This window comes from Camelina sativa, chromosome 12 (genome assembly GCF_030686135.1).
Source record: "Camelina sativa cultivar CO46 ecotype springtype chromosome 12, ASM3068613v1".
Taxonomy (NCBI): domain Eukaryota; kingdom Viridiplantae; phylum Streptophyta; class Magnoliopsida; order Brassicales; family Brassicaceae; genus Camelina; species Camelina sativa.
The window spans coordinates 34,816,601-34,842,169 of record NC_141891.1 but is presented as its reverse complement, the minus strand read 5'-3'; the positions used below and the strand labels follow the sequence as shown (position 1 = coordinate 34,842,169).

The window sequence follows — 25,569 nt, the reverse complement described above, 5'->3', positions numbered from 1 at the left end:
CTCTTTCTTGGGAAACTAAAATCGAGATGGTCAGGACCCTTTACAATTAAAGAAGTCATGCCTTATGGAGCAATAACCTTGCTTGGGAAAGATGGGTCTGAGTTTACCATGAATGGCCAGAGGGTGAAGAAATAAATGGCTAGCAAAGTCACATAAGGGGGATCATCTTTATACCTCACCGACCCTACCCCAGTCTTACTAGCCCCAGAGTCAAGCTCAGTGACTTTAAACAAGCTCGCTTGGGAGGAAGTCCCAATGTTATCTTTGTGTAAATAAATTAGGAAATGAGTACTTGTAATAGGTTTTCCTTATCCTTAGCCTTACCAGATGCCATATCCGATGCCATATCCAATGCATCCTTCCATCAGGTACTCGGGTGACCACTCGGGTCCTCTCTCCCATACATATCCATCATACCCAGTGAGTTACGCGATGCCGTACCTGACCAACCCTTCGGATGCTGGTTCGAGCAAGTCGTCTGTACACATAACTAAGCTCTCTAATGAGCTAACCCCGACATCTGTTGAAGCCAGCGACAATCCTGGATACACATTGGCGAGCATGGAGGCTGCCATAACCTCCTTCTTCAGCAACCCATGAGGTACCACATTCATCCAACCTTTGTAAATAAAATTACATTTTAGTTTGTTTCATTTTGTGATTCTTGGATTATTTTTCCAACTTTTATTTACATAGAGACTGTATAATTTAAGTTTGAGGGAGGGACCTAGAATGTATTTAACAATGTGTTTTATTTTCTTATTTCCTTATTTCAAATTTTTGCATACTAATCTTATTCATTTGAGTCTGCATCTATATGCATAGAAAAACACAAAAAAATTGAAATTTTGAAAAAAAAAATAAAAAAGTATTCTTGTAGTTGCATTTGCATGATAGGATCAACTCTAGATTGTTTCATATAGGGCTGTTGGATATGCATTTTAAAGGGGACAATGATTGAATCTACCTTGTTTAAGTTCAACAATAGTATTGAAGCGATAGCCCTTAATCACAGTTCAATCTCTGGAAAAAAATGAAGGATCTTTGTTTAAAACCTTGTGTCTTTTGAAAGCTTCTTCCATTTTTGTTTAACTTAGTTGAAAATTGTACCATCTCTATATTATTGGATTTAACCTGAACTTAAATTATCTTGCTTATGGAACTTAAATGCTTGCTCATGGTAACTCTAAACTCGGGTTAACACTCCATTTTCGCCAATCTTTTCAGATTTGTTGAGTGAGGCCTTTTCAGTTTTGATAGTGCTATAGTTTGTGAAACCTTGAGACTATTGAGAACGACAAAGAACTGGCTCTTGTTTTATCTAAGTTTAGAACCATTTGAACTAGCTAAATGAATCGGTTTTGAAAGAGGTGGTTAGCATGTTTATTTGGGGTTGGGTTGAGGATCAATAAGAAATAAAAAGAAGAGTCTCCCTAAGGTTCAATTCAGTTAGGGCAATTGTCATAAATACCACTAAAATAGGTTTTTATTCCAAAAATACCACAATTTAGTTTTTTTTCCAAAAGTACAACTAAAATGTATTTTTTCCAAAAATACCACATAATTGAACTAAAGTTCTAATACTAAAAACTAATTCCTAAATTATAAATACTAAACCCTACCCCTAAAAACTATACCCTAAAACTAAATTTGTCAACCCAAACATAAAAAAAATAATTCTACATTTTTAAAATTCATTTTTTTTGTGTTTGTGGTAATTTTGGAAAAAAAAATTTTGTGGTATTTTTAGAAAATAAAATAAAATGTGGTAATTTTGTAAAAAATAAAATTTTAGTGGTATTTAAATGAATTTCTCATTTAAATAGCAATAAGTCTCTAAGTAAAAAAAAAAAAACGAGAAAAGTCTTGCTATAGTCTCCTAGAAAAAAAAAGAGTTTAGCAAAGAAAGAAAAAAAATTGTAAAAGAGAGCTAGATGTTCAAAGTTAATACTTTAGGGATTGCAAAAAGAAAAAGATGTTAAGATCAAGGGTGTTAACGGTTTATGTTTTTGGGTGTTGAATAAAAAAAAAGGGAATAAGAAAATGGTAGATTATCAAGAGCTAAGCTTTTTATGCCCAAATTTTTCTCAGTCTTAGATAGTTTTCACAATTGTCTAGCATTCCTCTTTGTTTGAGAGTAAGTCACCTGAAAATACTACTTGAAACCTACCTCCAAACGTCTTACCCTTAAAACCGAATGAGCTTTATTCACTCTCCATTTGCAAGAATTCGCAAAACAATTTAATGAATGTGAAAAGATGTTCTTTGGAATTGCTGTCTTTACTCTTTGTTGGGGGATGAAATGGTAGATTATCAAGAGCTAAGCTTTTTATGCCCAAATTGTTCTCAGTCTTAGATAGTTTTCACAATTGTCTAGCATTCCTCTTTGTTTGAGAGTAAGTCACCTGAAAATACTACTTGAAACCTACCTCCAAACGTCTTACCCTTAAAACCGAATGAGCTTTATTCACTCTCCATCTGCAAGAATTCGCAAAACAATTTAATGAATGTGAAAAGATGTTCTTTGGAATTGCTGTCTTTACTCTTTGTTTGGGGATGAAATATTTTGATGCATTGTGTTAAGCATAGAAAAATATTTGTAAGTATGTTGATTGATCTTAGCACCTTTAAACTATCTTTAAGGACTATAACTTGAATCCTTCGCTTGGTACTATGAGGTAATGATCTTCAAACCTCATCCTCTTACTTTCTGGCTAAAAGACTAGCAAGAGATAAGTTTGGTGGTGTTGATGTCTCTCTATTTTACACCTTTTTATGCATCCTTTTATCATGTTTTGCATTGTATATAGCCTAACCTTAGCATTTTTAGGTCTTAAATCTTAGATATTTGCATTTAGGTTTGTTGCATTGTTGCATTTTAGATAAAAACAGGTGCTTTGGAGCCTGAAAAGAGAAATAGGTGGAACCCGAGCATGTACCCGATGGTGTGATTGTGCAGGAAGAACAGCCCGAAATCTTAACCTGATCAAGCGGATCTAAGTGCAGGAAGAACTACCCAAAGCACAACCCGACCTTAGCTTCATGTAGGCCTTCAGACGGTGTTGTGCGGCTAGGTCAAAGGATTTCCATATATAAACCCTTTCCTATATTCTCACCAGCGACGCCACACAAGAGATCTACAGAGAAAGCGATAGCAATGGAGAGAGAGAGAGAGAGAGAGAGAGAGAGAGAGAGAGAGAGAGAGAGAGAGAGAGAGAGAGAGAGAGAGAGAGAGAGAGAGAGAGAGAGAGAGAGAGAGAGAGAGAGAGAGAGAGAGAGAGAGAGAGAGATATTTTTACACTGCTTTGTTAGGATTTCGTAATTTCTTTTTGCAATACTTTTTACTCATATTCTATACCACATTCCACCACTTTTGTTTTCTCTACTGCTTTCGATTTTACATATTTGTTTCAATACTTTTTATGCAATCGTTATTTCATATCTATGTCTATGTCGATTTCTATGATGTTTGAGTAGTGAACAAAGGTTTCTAAGGATGAGATAGGCTAGTACGTGTTCATGATCGGTTAGGATGTTTTAGCTTGATTGTTCTTATTAAAAATTCCCTTATGGATTAGTGTTTCTAATGCTAGGTTCAGACCGAGAGGTTGAGACTAGATCTAGGGTGTTTCCGCATCGAGAGATGTTTGTTGAAACGCTTGAACCAACTAATGCCAGAGATATATTCACTTAGCCTAAGAGATTATATGCGTAAGGAATTCATTGACATTAGTTGATCGGATGTTATTGCCTGCTTGGTCATGTTTTTCCAACGAGAGTTGGATAGGGAAGTGATTAAGGTTGATTGTTTCTACCATGAGAATGGATTAGCAAGGGTTAGAGATTCACTCTCTAGGGAATAGACTGCTTAAGGCATGTAAGACATTCGAGGTCGATTAAGAATACTTATGAACCAATTACCCCACTACAAGAAAACAGTCGTTTTGCGATGGAAGAATCCATCGCAAGTCCCTCGCAAATCAACAATTGCAAGAGATTTGCGAGGGACCACTATTCCTCGCAAAACGCGTCTTGCAAATTAGTGGACATCGCAATTCCCTTGCAAATTTTGCGAGGAACGAATTCCCTCGCAAATCCCTCACAATTTGCGAGGGACATATTCCTCGCAACTCACACGCAAATTGCGAGAGACCATTTAAGTCGCAACTGTCACGCAATTTGCGAGGACCGAAAATCGTAGCAACTCCATCGCAATATAGCCCTCGCAAATTTTGCGACAGCTTTGCCACGATTATATGAATCTGCCTAGTACTGTTGGTACTCGCAAATTTATAGCAATTCTTCATATTTAATTATATTTTCTTTTGCCAATTTTACATTTTTATGTTTGATTTTTTTTTTGTTTGTTTTATATGTTACAAAAAGAAGAATAATAAACAGAACAGAATTGAAAATTAAAATTAAAATAAAACATAATCCATGCAAGTACAAAAGTTGTGTTTAAGTTTTCTCCCTCATGGGGATATTAGAACAAAGTTATCAGAACAGAGTTTTTAAAAGGATTGAGAGAGAGAGGTCACGTTTCTGGTCCCAGTTTGGCTACCAGCTGCTCCCGTTTCACCTGTGTTGCCCTCTGCGTTGGTGCCTTCTTGGTTGGTGCCTTCTGGGTTGCTCCCTTGTTGGTTGGTCGGGTTTCGAAACTTGGCAGCAAACTCAGGATCTTTTTCCGCGAGGTAGTCAAAGTATGCATCATAGCTATGCATTCTTTGATTACTTTCTTCGATTTGACTCGCCTGGGTTTGAATGCACTCCTCAGCGGCAGCAAGCTTCTGAGCCAAGAGAACCGGATCATTAGCTGGTGACAGAGGTTGTGGACAGCTACTAGTAGAGGACGCTTCAAACTGCAGAGAACCAACCCCAAAAATTCTGTTTTTCTTCCTCGGAGCAACCTGAAGACAAAACAACAAACGACAAGTTACAAACATACAAAAGAAAACAATGGATCACATACTAAACAATCATCACATACAAAAGAAAACAATAGACATACTAAACAATTGCAAGTTATCACCAACTAAACAATCCTAAGTTATCACATACTAAACAATTCTAAAGTATCACATACAAAAACAATCCTAAGTTATCACATACAAAAACAATCCTAAGTTATCACATACAAAACAATACTAAGATATCACAAAATCATTAACCATTAAGTTTTTTTTTAAAAAGAACTACAAACTTGTAACTTACCTCAGTGTAAATTTTGTTTTTGATATGAATGGGCACCCCACCAGAAGCAGAACTCTCTCCATTCTCCCCCGTACAAAGCTCAGATTCTAACTCTTGAATCTTGGACGACACCTCATTGAACAGGGACTCGGACTTGCCATCTGTAAATGAGCCATCCGGTTTTCGATGAGTTTCATCTAAGATTCGTAAGAAATCCAGAGTTAACTTCCCAGTGATCTCAGACTAAAAAAAAAAAAGAGATAGATTAGTTAACAAATAAAAGAGTTCAGAAGGCATAATCTTAAGAAAAAGAAAAAAACTTAAGGAACTTACATGCTTTCGAGCACGGGCTTTAAACGAAGTTTGGCCTGAACGGTGCTTGTATATTCCGGTGCCATCCGGATCGTGATAGCGAGCATTACGACTGTTGATGCTCTTGGTTTCTGATTTTGGATCAAGCCAATACCGAACAAGACCCTCCCATACTTGAGGATCAATCCACCGTGGCTTTGCCTCATCACCTTTCAGCTTCCACTTCAACTTCCACCTCGACACTTGATCACACATCCTTTCCTTCAACTTGTCTTCAAACTCTTTCCTCACTCTATCGTTTATGCAACGGTCCCAATTGTATATTTGCTTCCAAAAAAAGAAAGGATTAGTCTATATTTAATTAAGGCAAAGAAAACATATGGTAAAATAGCGAACAAAGAGATTCACTTACCGCAAATGTTTCATACCAACGGTCTACCACGCTAGTTGGCGTCTGTGTCCAATTGGCATGGGGCTCTTTGAAATCTCTTTCAAAGATGCTTCGAACAGTAGAAGCAACACAGGGGTCTTGCTCAAACCTTGAAAACAAATAAAACTTTCAGAATCCATGCAAATACAATTCGTAATTATATTATTAATTAAAAACTTAAAACAAAAATTCTTACCACAGAGTTCCTGGAGGTCGTCGCGGATCTAGTTTAGTCAAACCAGCTCGACCAGGACTATCGAGTAACTGCTCCAAAGTCAGATTGTTGAGACGTTGGGACATGACTGTAGACGAGGAAGTCGCGGGTTGAGACGCTGAAATGTCAGGATCCGCCGCAGGAATTGGTGAAGGCGTATTATAAGCAGGCGTCGCAGGCACGGATTGACGGCGGCTATTGTGAGAACCCGAAGGGTTGTGAGAACCAGAGGCACCGCGACGATTAGAAGCAGTGGGAGAGGGATTAGTAGCAGTGGGAGAGGCTAAACCTCGATCCGACAGGAATCTTGTGTAATCGTTGCCTCCAAACATCTACAAATAAGATCGAAATCAAAACCAAAACGAAAGGAAAGATCGAAAGCAAAATGCAAGATCTTAAAACAAAACAAAACAAAAGAAAACAAAACGAGATAAAAACAAAATCGAAATAAAAACAAATGAAAAGCATAGAAGAAGAAACAAGATGAGATTTGTATTTTACCTTGTCGGAAGAAGAACACTGGAACACCGGAAGAAGATTGGAATAGGGTATAGGTCCCTCGCAATTCCAAAGCCAATCCCTCGCAATATAATAATTTTTTTTTTTAAAAAAAACAACAAAAAGAAAAACAAATACAAAAACAACAAAAAATACATTTACTCAATCAGATTCATTTTCTGAACTACTAGAATTAACATCATCATCATCAGAATCTTCTCTGTCATCGGACTCTTCAAATTCGTCTAATTCACCCTTTTCTTCAGAAACATCATCAACATCTTCAAATTGTCTGTTTTGTGGATCAGTGTGGATAATATCTTCCGTTGACATGTTTGGAATGGTAACTTCACCGACTCTTTCTTGTTGCAACACGACTTGATCATCAACTAACCCGATTATACGGCCTCGAGGATTAACTTTAATGACTGATAACCACATTTCACGTCTTGGTCTTAAACGAGGATAGGGCAGAAAGCTCACTTGTTGTGCTTGTGATGCTAGGATGAAAGGATCAAATTTGGCGTACGATCTGTTCGCATTCACATCGACAACTCCCCAATTATTTACTCGCACACCTCGGGCCGATGGATCGAACCAGTTACACTTGAAAAGTACGCATCTCAGATTCAGAAGCCCTGGATAATCAACTTCTAATATTTGTTGCAAAACGCCATAGAAATCGCTATCACCAGCTTGTACATAGATTCCATAATTTGCTGTAGCTTTGCGACTTCCGTGTGCGTACGTATGAAAAGTATAACCGCGAGTAAAGTACATCGGAGCAGTAGTGATCTTCGCTCTTGGTTCTTGAACAAGCTCATGCAACCAAAGAGGCAAGGGTTCATTTCGACATCCATTCTGAACCTATATAAATGAATAAGATATTTAGACTATTAGTTTATTTAAATTAAAAATTATAATACATATAGTTAATTTAAATTTATTTCATACATATACTTACATAGTATTTTAACCAATTAGCAAAATCCCGCTCTTTGTAAGCCTCATAGTCAGATTCTTCTAAATTAGGATATGCTTCACGAATCTGCATTTCAAAAAGTCTAAAAAAATAGAGATTTGTTAGTTCATTATCTTATAAAATAAAACTAATTTTAGTTTTTAAACAAGAATACCTCTCAAAAGGTTGAACATAATCTAGATTCCTCAAGATGTAATTGTGAGCTGCTCGACAATAGCTATGATCTTCCCACCAAACTTCCTTTAACTTTCCAGCAAGTCTTCCTATCTGAGCAAAGATATCTGGAACATCAGGAACGTTATATGTAGGTGCAACGCCTCCGTCATCATATCGTCGAGTACGTGTTTTTTTGGTTCTCACGGTGGGGCTAAAGTAGTATGATGTGAAGTGAGATGTTTCCTCTGTTAAACTCCCGGCGACTATCGACCCCTCAACTCTGGCAAGATTTTTGGCCTTTCCTTTTAGACCTTTCATAAACCGCTCAAAAGGATACATCCAGCGAAATTGCACTGGCCCACCAAGATCAGCTTCATGTGGTAGATGGATTGGAAGATGTTCCATCACATCAAAAAAAGCAGGGGGAAAGATTTTCTCCAAGTTACAAATTAACACTGGAATATTAGCTCGTAACTGCTCTATGCCATCACTGGTCAATGTTCTAGTGCATAAGTCCCGGAAAAAAACTCCAATACCTACAACCAATGAATAACAAATTCATGGGTGAATTAATTATATAGGTATATATATCAATATATAAATATATATATATATATATATATATCTTTATATACTTATATACCTGCAATAGCTTCATGAACGTGTTTTGGCAAGAGCTCAAGAAATACAAATGGTAGTAGCCGTTGCATGAAGACATGACAATCGTGGCTCTTCATACCAGAAAATATTTGGCCTTGCTCTACACATCTCGAAAATTTAGATACAAATCCATCTGGAAACTTCATTTCAGATTTAACCCACTCGAACAACACCTTCTTAGCCTCTGTTGACAATCGAAATTGGGGTACTGGTAGTTTCCCATCTCTAGTAAGATGTAACTCGATCCTTGCGCATATTTCCGCCAAATCCAACCTAGATCTCCTGCTATCTTTTGTTTTACCCTGCACATTCAGAAGCGTAACGATAAAATTCTCGAAAAAGTTTTTCTCGATGTGCATCACGTCAAGGTTGTGCCGCAATAGAAGATCTTTCCAATATGGAAGCTCCCAAAAAATACTCTGCTTGTGCCAATTGTGAGCGCTTCCATATCCATCTGGCATGTTTGCTGGTGTGTGATAGTTACCCCCACGTTTACAGGTTTCTTGAGCGCCATAGTAATCAATCTGTTCAAATAAATCATTTCCAGAGACATAAGTTGGTGGAGGAACACGAACAACTTTATTCTTTCTGAACAACTTCTTGTTCTTCCGGTACGGATGATGCAAGGGAAGAAACCGACGATGACAATCAAACCAACAAGGTTTTCGCCCATGCTTTAACTGAAATGCCTCCGTACGTTCCATACAATAAGGACATGATAATCTTCCGTGTGTTGTCCACCCAGATAACATTCCGTACGCAGGGAAGTCACTAATCGTCCACATTAGCACTGCCCGCATATTGAAATTCTGTTTTCTCGACGAATCGAACGTCTGCACACCTTCATACCACAATTGCTTCAGCTCATGAATCAGAGGTTGTAAGAAGACATCTAGAGCTCGCTTTGGATGCTTTGGACCTGGTACCAAAATATTCAAGAACAGAAATTCGCTTTGCATACACATATCTGGAGGAAGATTGTATGGCGTCAATATAACAGGCCATAAAGAATACTGCCTCCCTGACATACCAAATGGACTAAAACCATCTGTACACAACCCAAGATAAACATTCCTACACTCTTGAGCAAAGTCAGGATATACCGATTGAAAATGTTTCCACGCCTTTGCATCAGATGGGTGTGTAATTTCTCCTTCTTCAGTAGAATGTTCTGCATGCCATCTCATTGCCGCTGCAGTCCGTTTTGATTGGTATAGGCGTTTCAATCTATCAGCAATAGGCAAGTACCACATACGTTTATATGGCACTTGCGTCCTTCCTTGAGTAGGCTGATATCTCGGCTTCCTGCAAAACCGACATTCCTGCAGCTTAGCATCGTCTTTCCAAAAAATCATGCAATAGTCAACGCACACATCAATCATTTCAGATGGTAATCCAAGACTCGCAACCAACTTCTGTATTTCGAAGTAGTTCTCAGCCGATACATTATCAGCTGGCAAATACTCTTTAATGAGTTCAGCCCAAGAATCCATGCAAATCTCACTTAAGTTATTATCAGCTTTAATTGTCATCATCCTAGATGCCAATGATAACTTAGAATGACCTTCTCTACATCCATCGTAGATAGGTTGATTTGCAGCATCTAACATATCATAAAAACGTTGTGCATCTACATTGGGTTCTTCCGTATTATTCTCAGGAAATGCAGCAGTAGTTTCATGAAATGCATCATTAACCATATCATGAAATCTATTTTCCTCATTATACCCATAAAAACCAAATTGATCAGATTCTTGATGCCCATAATTACGAGGTTGATCAATAGCATAATTCATACTACTACTTCCAACGTTACTGCCACAACTCTCTCCATGACGTAACCATACATAGTAATTTGGCATAAATCCTCTATTGTAAAGATGCTTCTTCACTAGATTAAATTCCAAATATTTAATGTTGAAACACTTAGGACATGGACAAAATATTGTACCGTTTTCACGAGCAAAGTCTTGGTTTGTCGCAGGGTACATGAAACCGCGCAACCCGTCACAAAACTCTTTCATCTCTGTGATTGTACATCCACTGTCGCCATGTGTATATCTCATGCTGCCCCCCTCCAAGCATTATTGTAGAATTTAAAAAATTGTAGGTTTTTTTTTTGTAGCCTTTCTTTTTTTTTTTTTTTTTTCTTGTTTTTTTTTTTCTTTCAAATTTTTTTTTTTTGGTAGTAGAATTTGCTTTTGTTGTAAGTGTTTTGTGTTGTGGTTTCCATAGATGATGGACTTGCTATTTATAGGCATACTAAAAATATATGCTATGGATTTGCTAGGGAAATTTGCAAGGGATTTGCGAGGGAAATAAAAAAGATTTATTTTTTTGCAAGAGACTTGCGAGGCATTCACTGTTTTACCGACTAAACAGTTACACCCGGGGAAAACGTGGTTGCCGACATCTTCATCCCTTGCAACTCCCTCGCAAATACAGTTCAACGCTAATCCGTCGCAAATTTTGCGAGGGAGTTGCGTGTGTTTTGCGAGGAAGATTCACAGACTCGCAAAACTATAGTAAATCCCTCGCAAATTTGCGGCGGATTCTCCCTCGCAAATTTTGCGAGGGATTTGCAACTTTCGTCGTGTTTCGCGCAAGTTACTCGCAAATCCGTCGCAAAATTGCGAGGACCGTCTGGCGTCGCAAAGTTCCGTCGCAAAACGACTGTTTTCTTGTAGTGCCCCATCCTTAGGAGCTTTCATATTTGATTGTTTAAACTTTTATCTTTAACTCGACCCTTTACCCGAATTGGTACTCGATCATCAGCTTCGTGTAGAGCCATTCCGTTTATCACTTGGCTTGACTTGCATAGTTCTGATTGAATTCTATCTGCTAGCTCACCAACCATTTGGATTGATAACCCTTTGTACTACAACTGCATAGGAAATTGATACCCTGGGTGAAAATCATGTTATCACACATCAACGAGCTCACTAATGAGCCAAATCCAGCAACCACTAGAGCTGAGAACGCGCCTGGGTATACATTGGGAAGCATGGAAGCTGTTGTGACTTCCTCCTTCACCAACCCATGAGGTACCACTTTCATCCATACCATTGTTTATATCATTGTATTGTGTTTTGTTTTCTTTGTGTGATTCTCAGATTTCTTTTTCAGTCTTTTATTTACACAAGGAACTGTGTAATTTAAGTTTGGGGGAAGGTCTAAGAATGTATTTAACATTGTGTTTTATTTTCTTATTTCAAAATTTTGCATGATAAATTCATTTAATTTTGCATCAATTTGCATTAAAAATCCAAAAAAAAAAAAATTGAAAAAAAAAAATCTGTTGTGTTTAAAAAAAAAAAAGATTGTTCATTTAGTTACATTAGCATGATAGGACTGAGTCTAGATTGTTTCATAGAGGGCTATTGTATATGCATTCTAGGAAGCAATGATTGAAACTACCTTGTTTAAGTTTAACTCTAGGATTGAAGTTATAGCCCTTAATCACAGTTTATTGTTCCTTGATCAATCTCTGGAAAAAAAAGAATCTTTGTTTAAAAACCTTTTGTCTTTTGAAAGCTTCTTCCACTTGTGTGAAACTTGTTTAGCATTGTAGCATCTCTATATTATTGGACTTAACCTGAACTAAAATTATCTTGCTTGTGTAACTGAAATGCTTGCTCATCGTAACTCTAAACTCGAGTTAACACTCCATTTTGCCAATCTTTTCGTTTAACCCTTGAACCCCAGCCTTTTCTTTCAAGCTTTGTTGCGACTTATTGAGTAAGGCCTCTTTACTCTTGATAGTGCTATAGGTTGTGAAACCTTGATAGTATTGAGAATGACAGATAATTGGCTCTTGTTTTAGTTAAGTTTAGAACCATTTTAAAAGATACGTGGTTAGCATGTTTATTTGGGTTTGGGTTGAGGATCAAAAGAGAAATAAAAAGAAGAGAGTCTCTAAGGTTCAGTTTAATTAGCTCTAAGTCTCTAAGTAAAAAAAAAAGACTTGCTATAATAAAAAAAAAGTAAATAAATAAGAGTACAGCAAAGAAAGTAAAAGGTTGTAAAAGAGAACTAGCTGTTCAAAGTTAATATCTAAGGGAATGCAAATCATCAAGAGATAAGCTTTGTATACCCCAATTGTTCTCAGTCGTAGATAGTTTTCACAATTGTCTAGCATTCCTTCTTGTTTGATAGTAAGCCATCTGAAAAAACTCTTTGAAACCTTCCTTGTAACACCCGCAAACCAATTTTTGGTATTGTGGTAAGGGTGTCGATCGACACCACAGGGGGAGTGTCGATCGACACCAGTTGTGGCCGGTTTGGTCGGTTCAATTTTAATTGTCCGGTTTGCGTGGTTGGTTTAGGGAATCCCTAAATCGAGTTTTTAGAGGTAGAAAACGACCTAGGGTCGTGTTATTTGGAGTTAGTCGCCGTTTTTGAGAGAAAAACAAAAGAGAGAGTGTTCTTGAGCTTTTGGGAAGAGATTGAGAGATTCCTTGCTGTTCTTGGGAGATCTAAGGCTGGGGAGGTGTTAGAAGCTTGCTAGGAGTGAGGGAATTCGTTCTTGTTGGTCAGAATCTTCTTGGAAGAGGTGAGTGCATGACCATGGCTTATCTAAGCTAAGATCTCTAGATTCTATGTGATTTGGTGCTTATGTGGTTGTTTCTTTAAGTTCTCTATGTTATTTCGTTGCTGTCTGGGCTGGGTTTGGCTTCTGGGAGTGCAAGGAGCGGATTGGAGAAGCTTGGAGGCGAGATTCGGAGTTTCTGATCGAGGGAAATCGCTGCTCGGCATCGGTGTCGGTCGACACCAGTTGGGGTGTCGGTCGACACCAACGCGAGGACGGCTCGGGACTTTAGCGAGTGTCGAACGATGCCATGTGGAGGTGTCGGTCGACGCAAACTAGGGTTTTCGGGAGTGTCGGTCGACACCAGTTTGGTGTCGGTGACACCAGATAGTCAGTGTCGATCGACACCATCTGGTGTCGGTCGACACCCCTTGTTCAGTTACGATGGACGTTGCATGCTATGTATATTGCCTGGTTTGTTTTATTGATTGTTGTTTGTGGCATGTAGAGATCTTATTGCTTGTGTGTATAGCCCAGTAGATGGGAGGATTGCCTCACTGAGTGTTTATCAAATACTCATGCATCTCAATTTGTGTTTGTGGTGCAGGTAAAGGCAAAGTGTGATCGTGGAATCAAAGGCAATGAAGCGGAGGATGTTCTAGGGACTTGATTGTATGGTTATCTGGCATGGTTAGGTTGCTAGAATTGAGTCTTAGAGCATTGTTAGGATTGCTGGTTGTTTGATTTATGCTGTTTGGGATTAATGCTGGATATTACTTATTTGGTTATTGGTTATTGTTTTATTGGATATTTATTGGTATGTGGTTCCGCTGTTGGATTGTGAATGTGGTTAGGTGGCTAGTGGGTATGGGACCACTAGTTGTAGCTATTTAATTATATTATTATTTATTATTTATTTATTAAAAAAAAAAAAAAAGAGGGTCGGTTGTTTCATTTTGGTATCAGAGCCCTTACGGTTCTAGGTTTGGGTTCACTAGGTTTCTGTTGTAGATGTTTGGGATTGCATGTCTTGATTGATTATGTGAGTTAGTCAATGGTGTGTGGCATGGAGTCCTAGAACATCCTCTTCGAGCCGAGTGTGTGATTCCACGGTGAGTTTATGTTTTCTGTGTATAATAGAAATTGTTTGCTTAGCCTTCTGTTCATGGTAGTGCAGATGGTTAGAGAGGATGCTGTGGCTGGTCGAGGTCGTGGACGCGGACGTGGTCGCGGACGTGGTCGTGGTAGGGGCAGAGCCCCAGTGGTTAGTGAGACCGAGGACCAGAGTGTGACAGCTGAGGGTGTTGGCGAGTCGCAGGATGTTCCGGGGGATTCCGTGAGTGTGGCCGGAGGGGGCGGTGTTGATGCTCCAGTGGCCGGTGATGCTAGGGTCCCGGGTGTGGGGGTCCCAGCGGGTGGAGTCCCTGGTGTTGACATTGCGGCTTTGCTAGCACAGGTGTTAGAGCGGTTACCACCTGTGGTACCGGCTCGGGCTCAGGTAGTGCCACCAGTGGTGGCGGAGGAGCGGCAGCCAGTGGTTGCGGATGTGGGAGAGCATGGACGTTATTTGGCTATGCTCAAGGAGATGAAGGGTCTGTTCACTGAGAGGTTTTTGGGTGGTACAGATCCTACAGCTGCGGATGCTTGGAGGACGAGTGTGGAACGTAACTTCCATACTCTGAGATGTCCTGTGGAGTTTTGGGTGGACATAGGGGTCTACTTTTTGGGTGGTGATGCTGAGTTGTGGTGGAGATCCGTGGTTGCTAGGAGGGTGCAGAGGGAGATGACTTGGGCTGACTTCGTCTTGGAGTTCAACCGCAAGTATTTTCCTAGGGAGGCATTGGACCGGTTGGAGGTGCAGTTCCTTCAGATATCTCAGGGGACGCGGTCAGTGCGGGAGCTGGACTTGGAGTTCAGTCGACTTCTATGTTATGGGGGTCGGGCCATGGAGTCTGAGGAGGCTCAGGTCAGGAGGTTCATGAGAGCTCTACGGGATGATTTGAGAGTTCATTGTAGAGGGAGGTACTATGCTACGCGTGCAGAGCTGGTTGAGACTGCAGCAGAGATTGAGGAGGATATCCGGGCACAGTCAGTGTCGGTTACTCCAGCAGTTCAGCCTAGTAAGGCTCAGCAGAGGGTGGTTCTAGCAGGGGCGGTAGGCATGCTCAGGGAACCAAGAGGAAGTGCGAGGCTACGCAGAAGCCGAGTGGTGCAGGTTGCTTCGGTTGTGGGAGCAGAGATCACAGGGTTGCTAGTTGTCCCAAGAGGAGTGTTCCGTCGACAGGACCTCGGGTATGTTATCACTGTAGGGAGACAGGGCACATCAGGCCTTTTTGTCCCAAGTTGCAGCCGGCAGCCGTGGCAGCGTTGCAGCAGGTGCAGCCTGGTGGTCAGCAGGTGGCACGGATTGAGCAGGGGCCTCGGGTTTACATGACAGCTGAGACTGGTGGAACCAGTGCCGGGGCGATCACAGGTATATTTTCTGGTACTTAAACTTGGTGAATTTTAGTAGGTTCAGATTGTATATGTTTCCTGTGATAAAGTGTTAGGTTCTCAACACATGAGGTTTGTGTAGGGACCTTGTTGGTGGGCGGGTTTAAGTCCCATGTTATGTTTGATTCTGGAGCTTCGCATAGCTTCATTACTCCAGAGTGTGCAGAGTGTGCGGGGATCAGCGGGGATCCTGGAGAGCGTGCAGGAGTTGTCAGAGTTGCGGGAGGCGAGTTCCTGAGAGTGATTGGACGAGCTAGAGGAATTGATATTCAGATCGCAGGAGAGTCGTGGCCAGCAGATTTGCTTATCAGTCCAGTGGAGCTGTATGATGTTATTCTCGGGATGGATTGGTTGCATCGGCATAGGGTGCATTTGGATTGCCATCGGGGTAGAGTGGAGTTTGAGCGTTCAGGAGGGAAGTTGGTTTTTCAGGGTATTAGACCGACTTCGGGGAGTCTCGTGATCTCAGCCATTCAGGCTGGGAAGATGATCGAGAAGGGCCGTGAGGCTTATCTGGTTACTATATCTATGCCAGAGTCAGTGGGGAAGTCTACGGTTAGCGGTATTCCAGTAGTGGAAGAGTTTGAGGATGTGTTTCAGTCTTTACAGGGATTACCACCATCTCGGTCGGATCCTTTTACCATTTAACTGGAACCAGGGACCACACCGTTATCCAAGGCTCCTTACAGAATGGCTCCAGCAGAGATGGCAGAGCTGAAGAAGCAGCTAGAAGATTTGTTGAGTAAGGGATTCATCCGTCCTAGTGTATCACCGTGGGGAGCGCCGGTGTTGTTTGTGAAGAAGAAGGATGGGAGTTTCAGGTTGTGTATTGATTATCGGGGTTTGAACCGGGTCACTATGAAGAACAAGTATCCTCTTCCTAGGATCGATGAGTTGTTGGATCAGTTGAGGGGTGCTACTTGGTTCTCCAAGGTAGATCTGGCGTCGGGTTATCATCAGATACCGATAGATGAGGCAGATGTGAGGAAGACTGCTTTTAGGACGAGATATGGGCACTATGAGTTTGTGGTGATGCCCTTCGGATTGACTAACGCGCCAGCAGCGTTTATGAGATTGATGAACTGTGTGTTTCAGGAGTTTCTGGATGTATCTGTCATCATTTTCATCGACGATATCCTGGTCTATTCTAAGAATCCTGAGGAGCATGCAGTGCATTTGAGGGCAGTTATGGAGAAGCTGCGGGAGCAGAAGTTGTTTGCCAAGTTGAGCAAGTGTAGTTTTTGGCAGCGTGAGATGGGCTTTCTGGGTCACATTGTTTCTGCAGAGGGGGTTTCTGTAGATCCAGAGAAGATTCAGGCTATCAGGGTTTGGCCTAGACCGCAGAATGCCACGGAGATCAGAAGTTTCCTTGGATTGGCAGGTTACTACAGGAGATTTGTGCAGGGGTTTGCAAGCAGAGCACGTCCTATGACTAAGTTGACAGGGAAGGATGTTCCTTTTGTCTGGTCAGAAGAGTGTGAGGAAGGCTTTGCAAGCCTGAAGGAGATGTTAACTACTGCGCCAGTGTTGGCTTTGCCTGAGCAGGGAGAACCCTATGTGGTTTATACGGATGCATCTAGAGTTGGTTTGGGGTGTGTTCTGATGCAGCATGGGAAGGTGATTGCCTATGCATCGCGGCAGTTGCGGGTGCGTGAAGGCAACTATCCTACCCATGACTTGGAGATGGGTGCTGTAGTTTTTGCCCTGAAGATTTGGAGGTCTTATCTTTATGGTGCAAAGGTACAGGTGTTTACAGATCATAAGAACCTGAAGTATATATTCACTCAGCCTGAGCTGAATTTGAGACAGAGGCGGTGGATGGAGTTTGTGGCAGATTATGATTTGGAGATAGCCTATCATCCTGGAAAGGCTAACACGGTTGCAGATGCTCTGAGTCGGAAGAGGGTAGCTTCGGCTCAGGAGCAGGAGATGGAGTCACTGGTAGGGGAGATCAGTGCTTTGAGCTTGTGTGCTGTTTCACAGGAACCGTTGGGTTTGGAAGCAGTAGATAGAGCAGATCTTCTGAGTAGGGTGCGGTTGGCACAGGAGAAGGATTTGGGGCTAGTGAATGCCTCTAAGGATGTGGGTTCAGAGTATCAGGTCTTAGATAATGGTACTATCTTGGTGCACGGTCGGGTGTGTGTGCCCAAGGATGAGGAGTTGAGACAGGAGATTCTGAGAGAGGCTCATGCGAGCAAGTTGTCTATTCATCCAGGAGCGACTAAGATGTACCGTGATCTTAAGAGGTACTATCATTGGGTCGGGATGAAGAAGGATGTTGCTAGTTGGGTTTCGAGGTGTGATGTGTGTCAGCTAGTGAAGGCTGAGCATCAGGTTCCTGGCGGGTTACTGAAGAGTTTACCCATTCCTGAGTGGAAGTGGGATATGATCACCATGGATTTCGTGGTAGGACTGCCAGTGTCACGGACCTTTGATGCTATTTGGGTCATTGTGGACCGGTTGACTAAGTCTGCACATTTTCTGGCCATTAAGAAGACCGATGGAGCAGCGGTCTTGGCTAAGAAGTATGTGAGAGAGATAGTCAGGTTGCATGGAGTGCTAGCGAGCATTGTGTCTGATAGGGATTCTAAATTCACTTCGGTGTTCTGGAAGGCATTTCAGGCAGAGATGGGCACTAAGGTGCATATGAGTACAACTTATCATCCCCAGACAGATGGACAGTCTGAGAGGACGATCCAGACGCTGGAGGATTTGCTGAGGATGTGTGTGTTGGATTGGGGTGGCCATTGGGCAGATCACCTGAACCTGGTAGAGTTTGCTTACAACAACAGTTATCAGGCGAGTATTAAGATGGCTCCTTATGAGGCTTTGTATGGGAGACCATGTCGTACACCTTTATGCTGGACTCAGGTGGGGGAGAGGAGCATGTTTGGTGCTAGTTTTGTTCAGGAGACCTCATAGAAGATTCGGGTTCTCAAGCTGAACATGAAAGAGGCTCAGGATAGACAGAGGAGTTATGCTGATAGGAGGAGGAGAGATCTTGAGTTTCAGGTAGGAGACAGAGTGTACCTCAAGATGGCCATGTTGCGGGGTCCGAACAGGTCATTGTCAGAGACTAAGTTGAGTCCGAGGTATATGGGTCCATTCAGAGTTATTGAGCGGATCGGACCAGTGGCATATAGATTGGAGTTACCTGAGGTGATGCGTGCATTCCATAAGGTTTTCCATGTGTCTATGTTGCGGAAGTGTCTCCGTGAGGGAGAGGAGGTGTTGGCTAGGATTCCTGAGGATCTTCAGCCTAACATGACTTTGGAGGCGAGACCAGTGAGGGTTCTCGAGAGGAGGATCAAGGAACTTCGGAAGAAGAAGATTCCTTTGATGAGAGTCCTGTGGGACTGTGATGGTGTTGAGGAGCAGACTTGGGAGCCTGAGGCAAAGATGAAGGCAAGGTTCAAGAAGTGGTATGAGAAGCAAGCCGCGACTTGAGCTTGTTTAGCCTGGTCCCATCTGTAATCTGTGGCTGGAGCGGGAATGGAGTATTCCAGCCCATCTCTCTTGTTACTCGGTCGCTTGGGGTGGTTAGTTGTGCGACTCAGTAACAAGATGAGGTGGTGTTTGGGGTACAAAGTTTTCGTGAGGCAGGGTTGTGAAGAGGAGTTTCCAAAAATGGAAAGTGTTAAATATGGAAAGTTTTGCGGGTGTCAGAATTTTGTCCATTTTAGCGGTGGGAAGCCTTGGGAGGGGCTTTTGTGCCTTTGTGGCGGACTTTTGAGTCAGAGTGCCTGTGTGTGGCGGTATTGTTAGACATTGTATGGCCTTTGTGGCAGGCTTTTAGCCATTTGTTGGCCTTTGTGGCGGGCTGTTTAGCCAGAGTGTCTTTGTGACGGTCCTTCGGGACAGATGGTCTTTGTGACGGTCCTTCGGGACAGATGGTCTTTGTGACGGTCCTTCGGGACAGATGGTCTTTGTGACGGTCCTTCGGGACAGATGGTCTTTGTGACGGTCCTTCGGGACAGACGGTCTTTGTGACGGTCCTTTGGGGACGAGTGGCCTTGGTGGCGGTCCTTTTTAGGACATTTTGTTTGGCCTTGGTGGCGGTCCTCGTGAGGGCATTTTTGTTGGCCTTTGTGGCGGCCCTTGTGGCGTATATATGATCCTTGTGTGGTCATGAGGTATCCCAGTGAGGGGATATGTGGTTGGTAGGACATTGAGATGTTTTTACGCGAGCCACGGGAAGGAAACCTGGATAGGGATAGGACTCAGACGTGTTCAGAATTGTTTGCTCGCGACTCTTGGGGGACTTAGGTTCTCCTAGTACTGCCATATTCAGAGACTTTGTGGCTCGGGAGTATGGTTGGTATATCGACTCCGGATGACGATCCGGGGGCGCGCTGTAGGGTGGCAACCCGAGAGACGAGTTGGATTTTCCTTATATCATTTGGCATGCAGACTTAGGTCTGATGAGGAGCCAATAAAAACTCAAGGTTTAGGCCTATGAGTAAAGGGAAGTCCAAAAAGTCAAGAGCAAATGACGCCTGGAGCGTGAGTCTATCGCCTAGAGGTGACCTTCTGTAGATCGGTCGGAGGAGTGCGGGCCGTGGAGACGGTTGCACGGGAGTCCTTGGCTGATGGTTGTTCGAGATTCGAGGACGAATCTAGATTGGTGGGGGAGAATTGTAACACCCGCAAACCAATTTTTGGTATTGTGGTAAGGGTGTCGATCGACACCACAGGGGGAGTGTCGATCGACACCAGTTGTGGCCGGTTTGGTCGGTTCAATTTTAATTGTCCGGTTTGCGTGGTTGGTTTAGGGAATCCCTAAATCTAGTTTTTAGAGGTAGAAAACGACCTAGGGTCGTGTTATTTGGAGTTAGTCGCCGTTTTTGAGAGAAAAACAAAAGAGAGAGTGTTCTTGAGCTTTTGGGAAGAGATTGAGAGATTCCTTGCTGTTCTTGGGAGATCTAAGGCTGGGGAGGTGTTAGAAGCTTGCTAGGAGTGAGGGAATTCGTTCTTGTTGGTCAGAATCTTCTTGGAAGAGGTGAGTGCATGACCATGGCTTATCTAAGCTAAGATCTCTAGATTCTATGTGATTTGGTGCTTATGTGGTTGTTTCTTTGAGTTCTCTATGTTATTTCGTTGCTGTCTGGGCTGGGTTTGGCTTCTGGGAGTGCAAGGAGCGGATTGGAGAAGCTTGGAGGCGAGATTCGGAGTTTCTGATCGAGGGAAATCGCTGCTCGGCATCGGTGTCGGTCGACACCAGTTGGGGTGTCGGTCGACACCAACGCGAGGACGGCTCGGGACTTTAGCGAGTGTCGAACGATGCCATGTAGAGGTGTCGGTCGACGCAAACTAGGGTTTTCGGGAGTGTCGGGCAGGGTGTCGGTCGACACCAGTTTGGTGTCGGTCGACACCAGATAGTCAGTGTCGATCGACACCATCAGGTGTCGGTCGACACCCCTTGTTCAGTTACGATGGACGTTGCATGCTATGTATATTGCCTGGTTTGCTTTATTATTGTTGTTTGTGGCATGTAGAGATCTTATTGCTTGTGTGTATAGCCCAGTAGATGGGAGGATTGCCTCACTGAGTGTTTATCAAATACTCATGCATCTCAATTTGTGTTTGTGGTGCAGGTAAAGGCAAAGTGTGATCGTGGAATCAAAGGCAATGAAGAGGAGGATGTTCTAGGGACATGATTGTATGGTTATCTGGCATGGTTAGGTTGCTAGAATTGAGTCTTAGAGCATTGTTAGGATTGCTGGTTGTTTGATTTATGCTGTTTGGGATTAATGCTGGATATTACTTATTTGGTTATTGGTTATTGTTTTATTGGATATTTATTGGTATGTGGTTCCGCTGTTGGATTGTGAATGTGGTTAGGTGGCTAGTGGGTATGGGACCACTAGTTGTAGCTATTTAATTATATTATTATTTATTATTTATTTATTAAAAAAAAAAAGAAAAGAGGGTCGGTTGTTTCATTCCTCCAAAAGCCTTACCCTTAAAACCGATTGAGCTTGATTCACTTTCCATTTGCAATAATTCGTCAAACACTTTAATGAATGTGAAAAGGATTTTCTTTGGAATTACATGTCTTTACAGTTAGTTGGAGGATGAACTAGATCTATGCATTGTGGTAAGCATAGAAAAATATTTGTAAGTATGTTGATTGATCTTAGCACCTTTAAACTATCTTTAATGAATCCTTCGCTTGATACTGTGAGGTTATGAGTCCCCACTTTCAAACCTCATCCTCTTACTTTCTAGCTAAAGGACTAGCAAGAGATAAATTTGGGGTGTTGACGTCTGTCTAGTTTACACTTTTTTTATTCATCTTTTTTTTTCATGTTTCTCATTGTTAAGAGTCTGTCCTTAGTGTTTTTTGGTCCTTAACCTTAGATATTTGCATTTAGGTACTTTAAGGTGTTGCATTGCTGCATTGTTGCATTTTGGATGAAAATAGGTACTTCGGAGCCTAAAAAGAGCAAAAAGAAGGATTGACAAGTTGCAGCTATCACAAGGAAGGATTTGGTGTCATTTATGGGGTTTACACAAGAGGATTTGAAGCATCCAGAAGGAAAAGGGAGGCACCGGACCATTGCCAAAAAGCATCCGGTCAAGTTCATGACGAGACCTTCGAAGATTGAGTCATCTTCGTTTTTCCATTGGGATTCAGCTTCAGAGTTCTTCACAAACGTTATAGGGAATCACATTAGCTTTGCAATGGTTGTGATTTCAGGTCAATCATAGGTGCGGTTCAATAATTATTTCTGTTTTAGTGAAACCTACATCCAGATCGAAGAATGGAACCACCAGATCGCCTATTTGATCATGCACCCGAAGTGGAGCTTGAGTTCCACCTCTTTTTAGCTTGGTCGGATACCATCTGGTGCGGCTAGGTCAAATGGTTTCTATATATATATCCCCTCTTCACCTATTTTCGAGACAGAGGAGGCGAGAGCCGTTTTTACACTTTTCTTTGAGCAAATTTTCTAGTTTTTGTTATTCTTTCAACTTGAATTCTGTTTACATTTTGCTATTGTTTATTTCTAATAAACATTTAGCTCTTTTTCATCTTTCTGATTATGCAATTTTTATTTATTTCTAGGTTTATGTTCTTTGCCATGAAATTTGAGTAATGAACTAAAGTTTCTAGGGATGGAATATGCTAGTAAGTCTTCTTAATCGATTAGGATGTTTTAGATTGATTGTTTCTATGAAATTTCCCTTATGGAATAGTGTTCTTAATGCTGGTTTCGAATTGAGAGGTTGGGATTATATTTTAGGCATTTCCACACCGAGAATTGCTCGATGAAATGCTTGAATAAGCTAATGCCAGAGATTTACTCACTTATCCTAAGAGATTAAATGTGTAAGGAGTTTATTGACAATAATAGATTAGATTTTAATGACTGCTTAGTTATGTTTCTCTAACGAGAGTTAGGTAAGGGAGTGATTAGGGTTGATTGTTTCTAACAAGAGAGTGGATTAGCAAAGTTTAGATATTTATTGTCTAGGGAATAGCTTGCTTGAGGATTGCAAAATGTTTTAGGTGGATTAGGAATGCTTATGAACCAATTAACCCATCCTTAGGAGCTTTCTTATCTTTATTGTTTACAGTTTATTCATAACTCGATCCCCTATCTGATTCGGTACTCAATCACTTGCATCATGTGGGTCTTCGTGTTGTTCTTCATTTTGTTTTTATTTGTTTATCACCTGATCTACTACCTGATCCAGTACAAAATTGCTTGCATCGTGTACCCTGGTCGTGTAGTTCTTCATTTCCATTTTCTTATTACTATTCATTTAGCCTGTTAGATAAAACTCCCTTTATTGTTTGGCTTAACTTGCATTATTCTGATCACATCTTATCTGCAAGCATACAACCATTTGGATTGATAACCATTTGTAGTACAAATGCATAAGGGAATTGATACCCTTGGTGAAAATCTTACTATCCGTTACCGGTGCTATGTGATGGCTATTGGAAAAAGTGAAATAAGTTTTCACGTTGAGGATGGTTACGCATGCTACCTAATGACCTAGAGCCAACCGTGGGACCTGCCAATCTTCGGCGAAGTCTTTCTGCACTTCATTCATAAATGGAAGCTCTACTCTGAAAAATTATGTGTATGATTGGTGATGGTAATCGAGATGTAGCATTTCTTACTGACTGTTTAGATGATGTCTTCCATATAAAATTAGTCAGCAATCTCTAGGTACTTGGAAGAAATGAAGATTGATAGGGAAGAATTTTTAATTTTCTCTTTATCTATTATTACCCAAGTGCAAATGTCAAACCGGATATATTGGCATGTTTGTACAGAACCGCATTATGTGACTTATGTAAACAACATTCCTTCTAATTGACTCCTTCGAACCAATTAACATATTCAGTTGTCAGAAAAAAAATCTGCTGAGTTTAACATTTTGTTTCCAGTTTTTTTCTAGATTGATTTTGTTATTAATATTGATAAATCTAAAAATATGAAGCCACTCAAATGAAAATATATATATAAATCTATACTAGTATTTTTGTAGAAGTTTTTGTTCAAAAATACTTTCTGGAAAGTTTTTACATTTAATGCATTGACTTTAATATTAGTTACCAAAACTTCAAAATTAATTATATGTAAGATTTTTTTTAAAAAAGAAATCTTTCTACTTCATTCAAACATAAATATATGATTCCCTTTCATTTTTATTTGAATTTATATTTAAATTATCTTGAATTATTCTATGATACATTTAGTTAATAAAAATTTTGATTTTTTTTCCTGTATATGATGTAATTCAAAATTTTTAAAACGAACATATATTACTCAATAGATGAATAAAAAATACGGGTACAATATCTCACATCGTCTAAAAAAATTGTGCAATGGTTTAGAGTCATACTATAAAAGAAATCAAAATGATTCCGAATACAAATGAGTAGAAAGCTTGATTTTATTAGGCATTCAAACTTTAAAAGTTTTTATTTGATTTATTCCGGTTCTTTATTTTAAATATTTTTAAAAGGTTTAATATGAAAAATATTTAAAACTTTTAAAAAGCTAAATATGATAAATATTATACTTTAGATACACAATAAATATTAAAAATTAAGATGATGTATAAATTAAAAAATATCATTAATTTGGTGTTACAGGTAAATCATCATTTCATTATTTTGTTAACACTGTTGATATCAGATAATAGACATATCTAATTAAATTGATTAAATAAATATAATGTAAAAAATAAATTATATTACGGTATTATAGGATTTATTTAACATTATTATATAATTATAGCATATTTAACCAATAAATACAGTTTATAATTTAAATATTTTAGTTAAAATAATTTTGCTCCGCGGTGTACCGCAGGTGCTAATCTAGTCCCTTTTATAATTAAACGGAAGTACACAACATTGTTTTGGTAGACTTTATAATTTTAATAAATGGTTACAAATAGGTTATACATATATTATAAATTAATCCATATATTAATTGTAACAAATAAAATCTTAATTGTAACAGAAAATCTTAAACGGGTTATTCCATATTGATAGTTCATGGATATTTCAAACTTTAGTTCGGAAGATCAGGTATATGGTTCCAAATATTTAGAATCACAATATTACCATTTTATTTTCCACATATTTTATTGATAAATCACATCAATAAAAAAATTATTAAAGGGATAAAAATATACTCTCAATCATAAAAAATAATCAAATCTCGCTAATTTAACAAGATTAATCATGATCTTCCGGATCGTATTCAGAAATTAAAAATTAAACATTAATGCTAGATTAGGACCGTGTTAGAGCACGGGTTAAAATTCATTTTATTTATATTATAATTTTCGAATAAAATATAATTTTTATGATTGATTTTAAAAGTTTTTAAGGTCCTAATCTAGCATTAATCATGATCTTTAGAATCATATTTTATTCTAAAATTATAATATAAATAAAAGGAATTTCAATCCGTGCTCTAGCACGGGTCCTAATCTAGTAACCATTATTATAGTGCTAGTCACATATATGTTTATCTTTTGTACATATGTCATCATAGATATTTCAGTTTCCGTAAAAAATATTAATGCAATAATTAAGATAAGTGTTGGATAATAACGTATAATTTGGTTAC

At 40.1% G+C, this 25,569-nt stretch overlaps 1 protein-coding gene across 1 annotated transcript; it reads right to left on the bottom strand.

Annotated features, from left to right (window-relative positions):
• Positions 1-8,420: 8,420 nt before the first annotated feature.
• Positions 8,421-9,815, bottom strand: LOC147933071 (uncharacterized). Its single transcript, XM_087477933.1, has one exon. The coding sequence runs from the start codon at positions 9,798-9,800 to the stop codon at positions 8,421-8,423; it is 1,380 nt and encodes a 459-aa protein (XP_087334059.1). The 5' UTR covers positions 9,801-9,815.
• Positions 9,816-25,569: the final 15,754 nt, after the last annotated feature.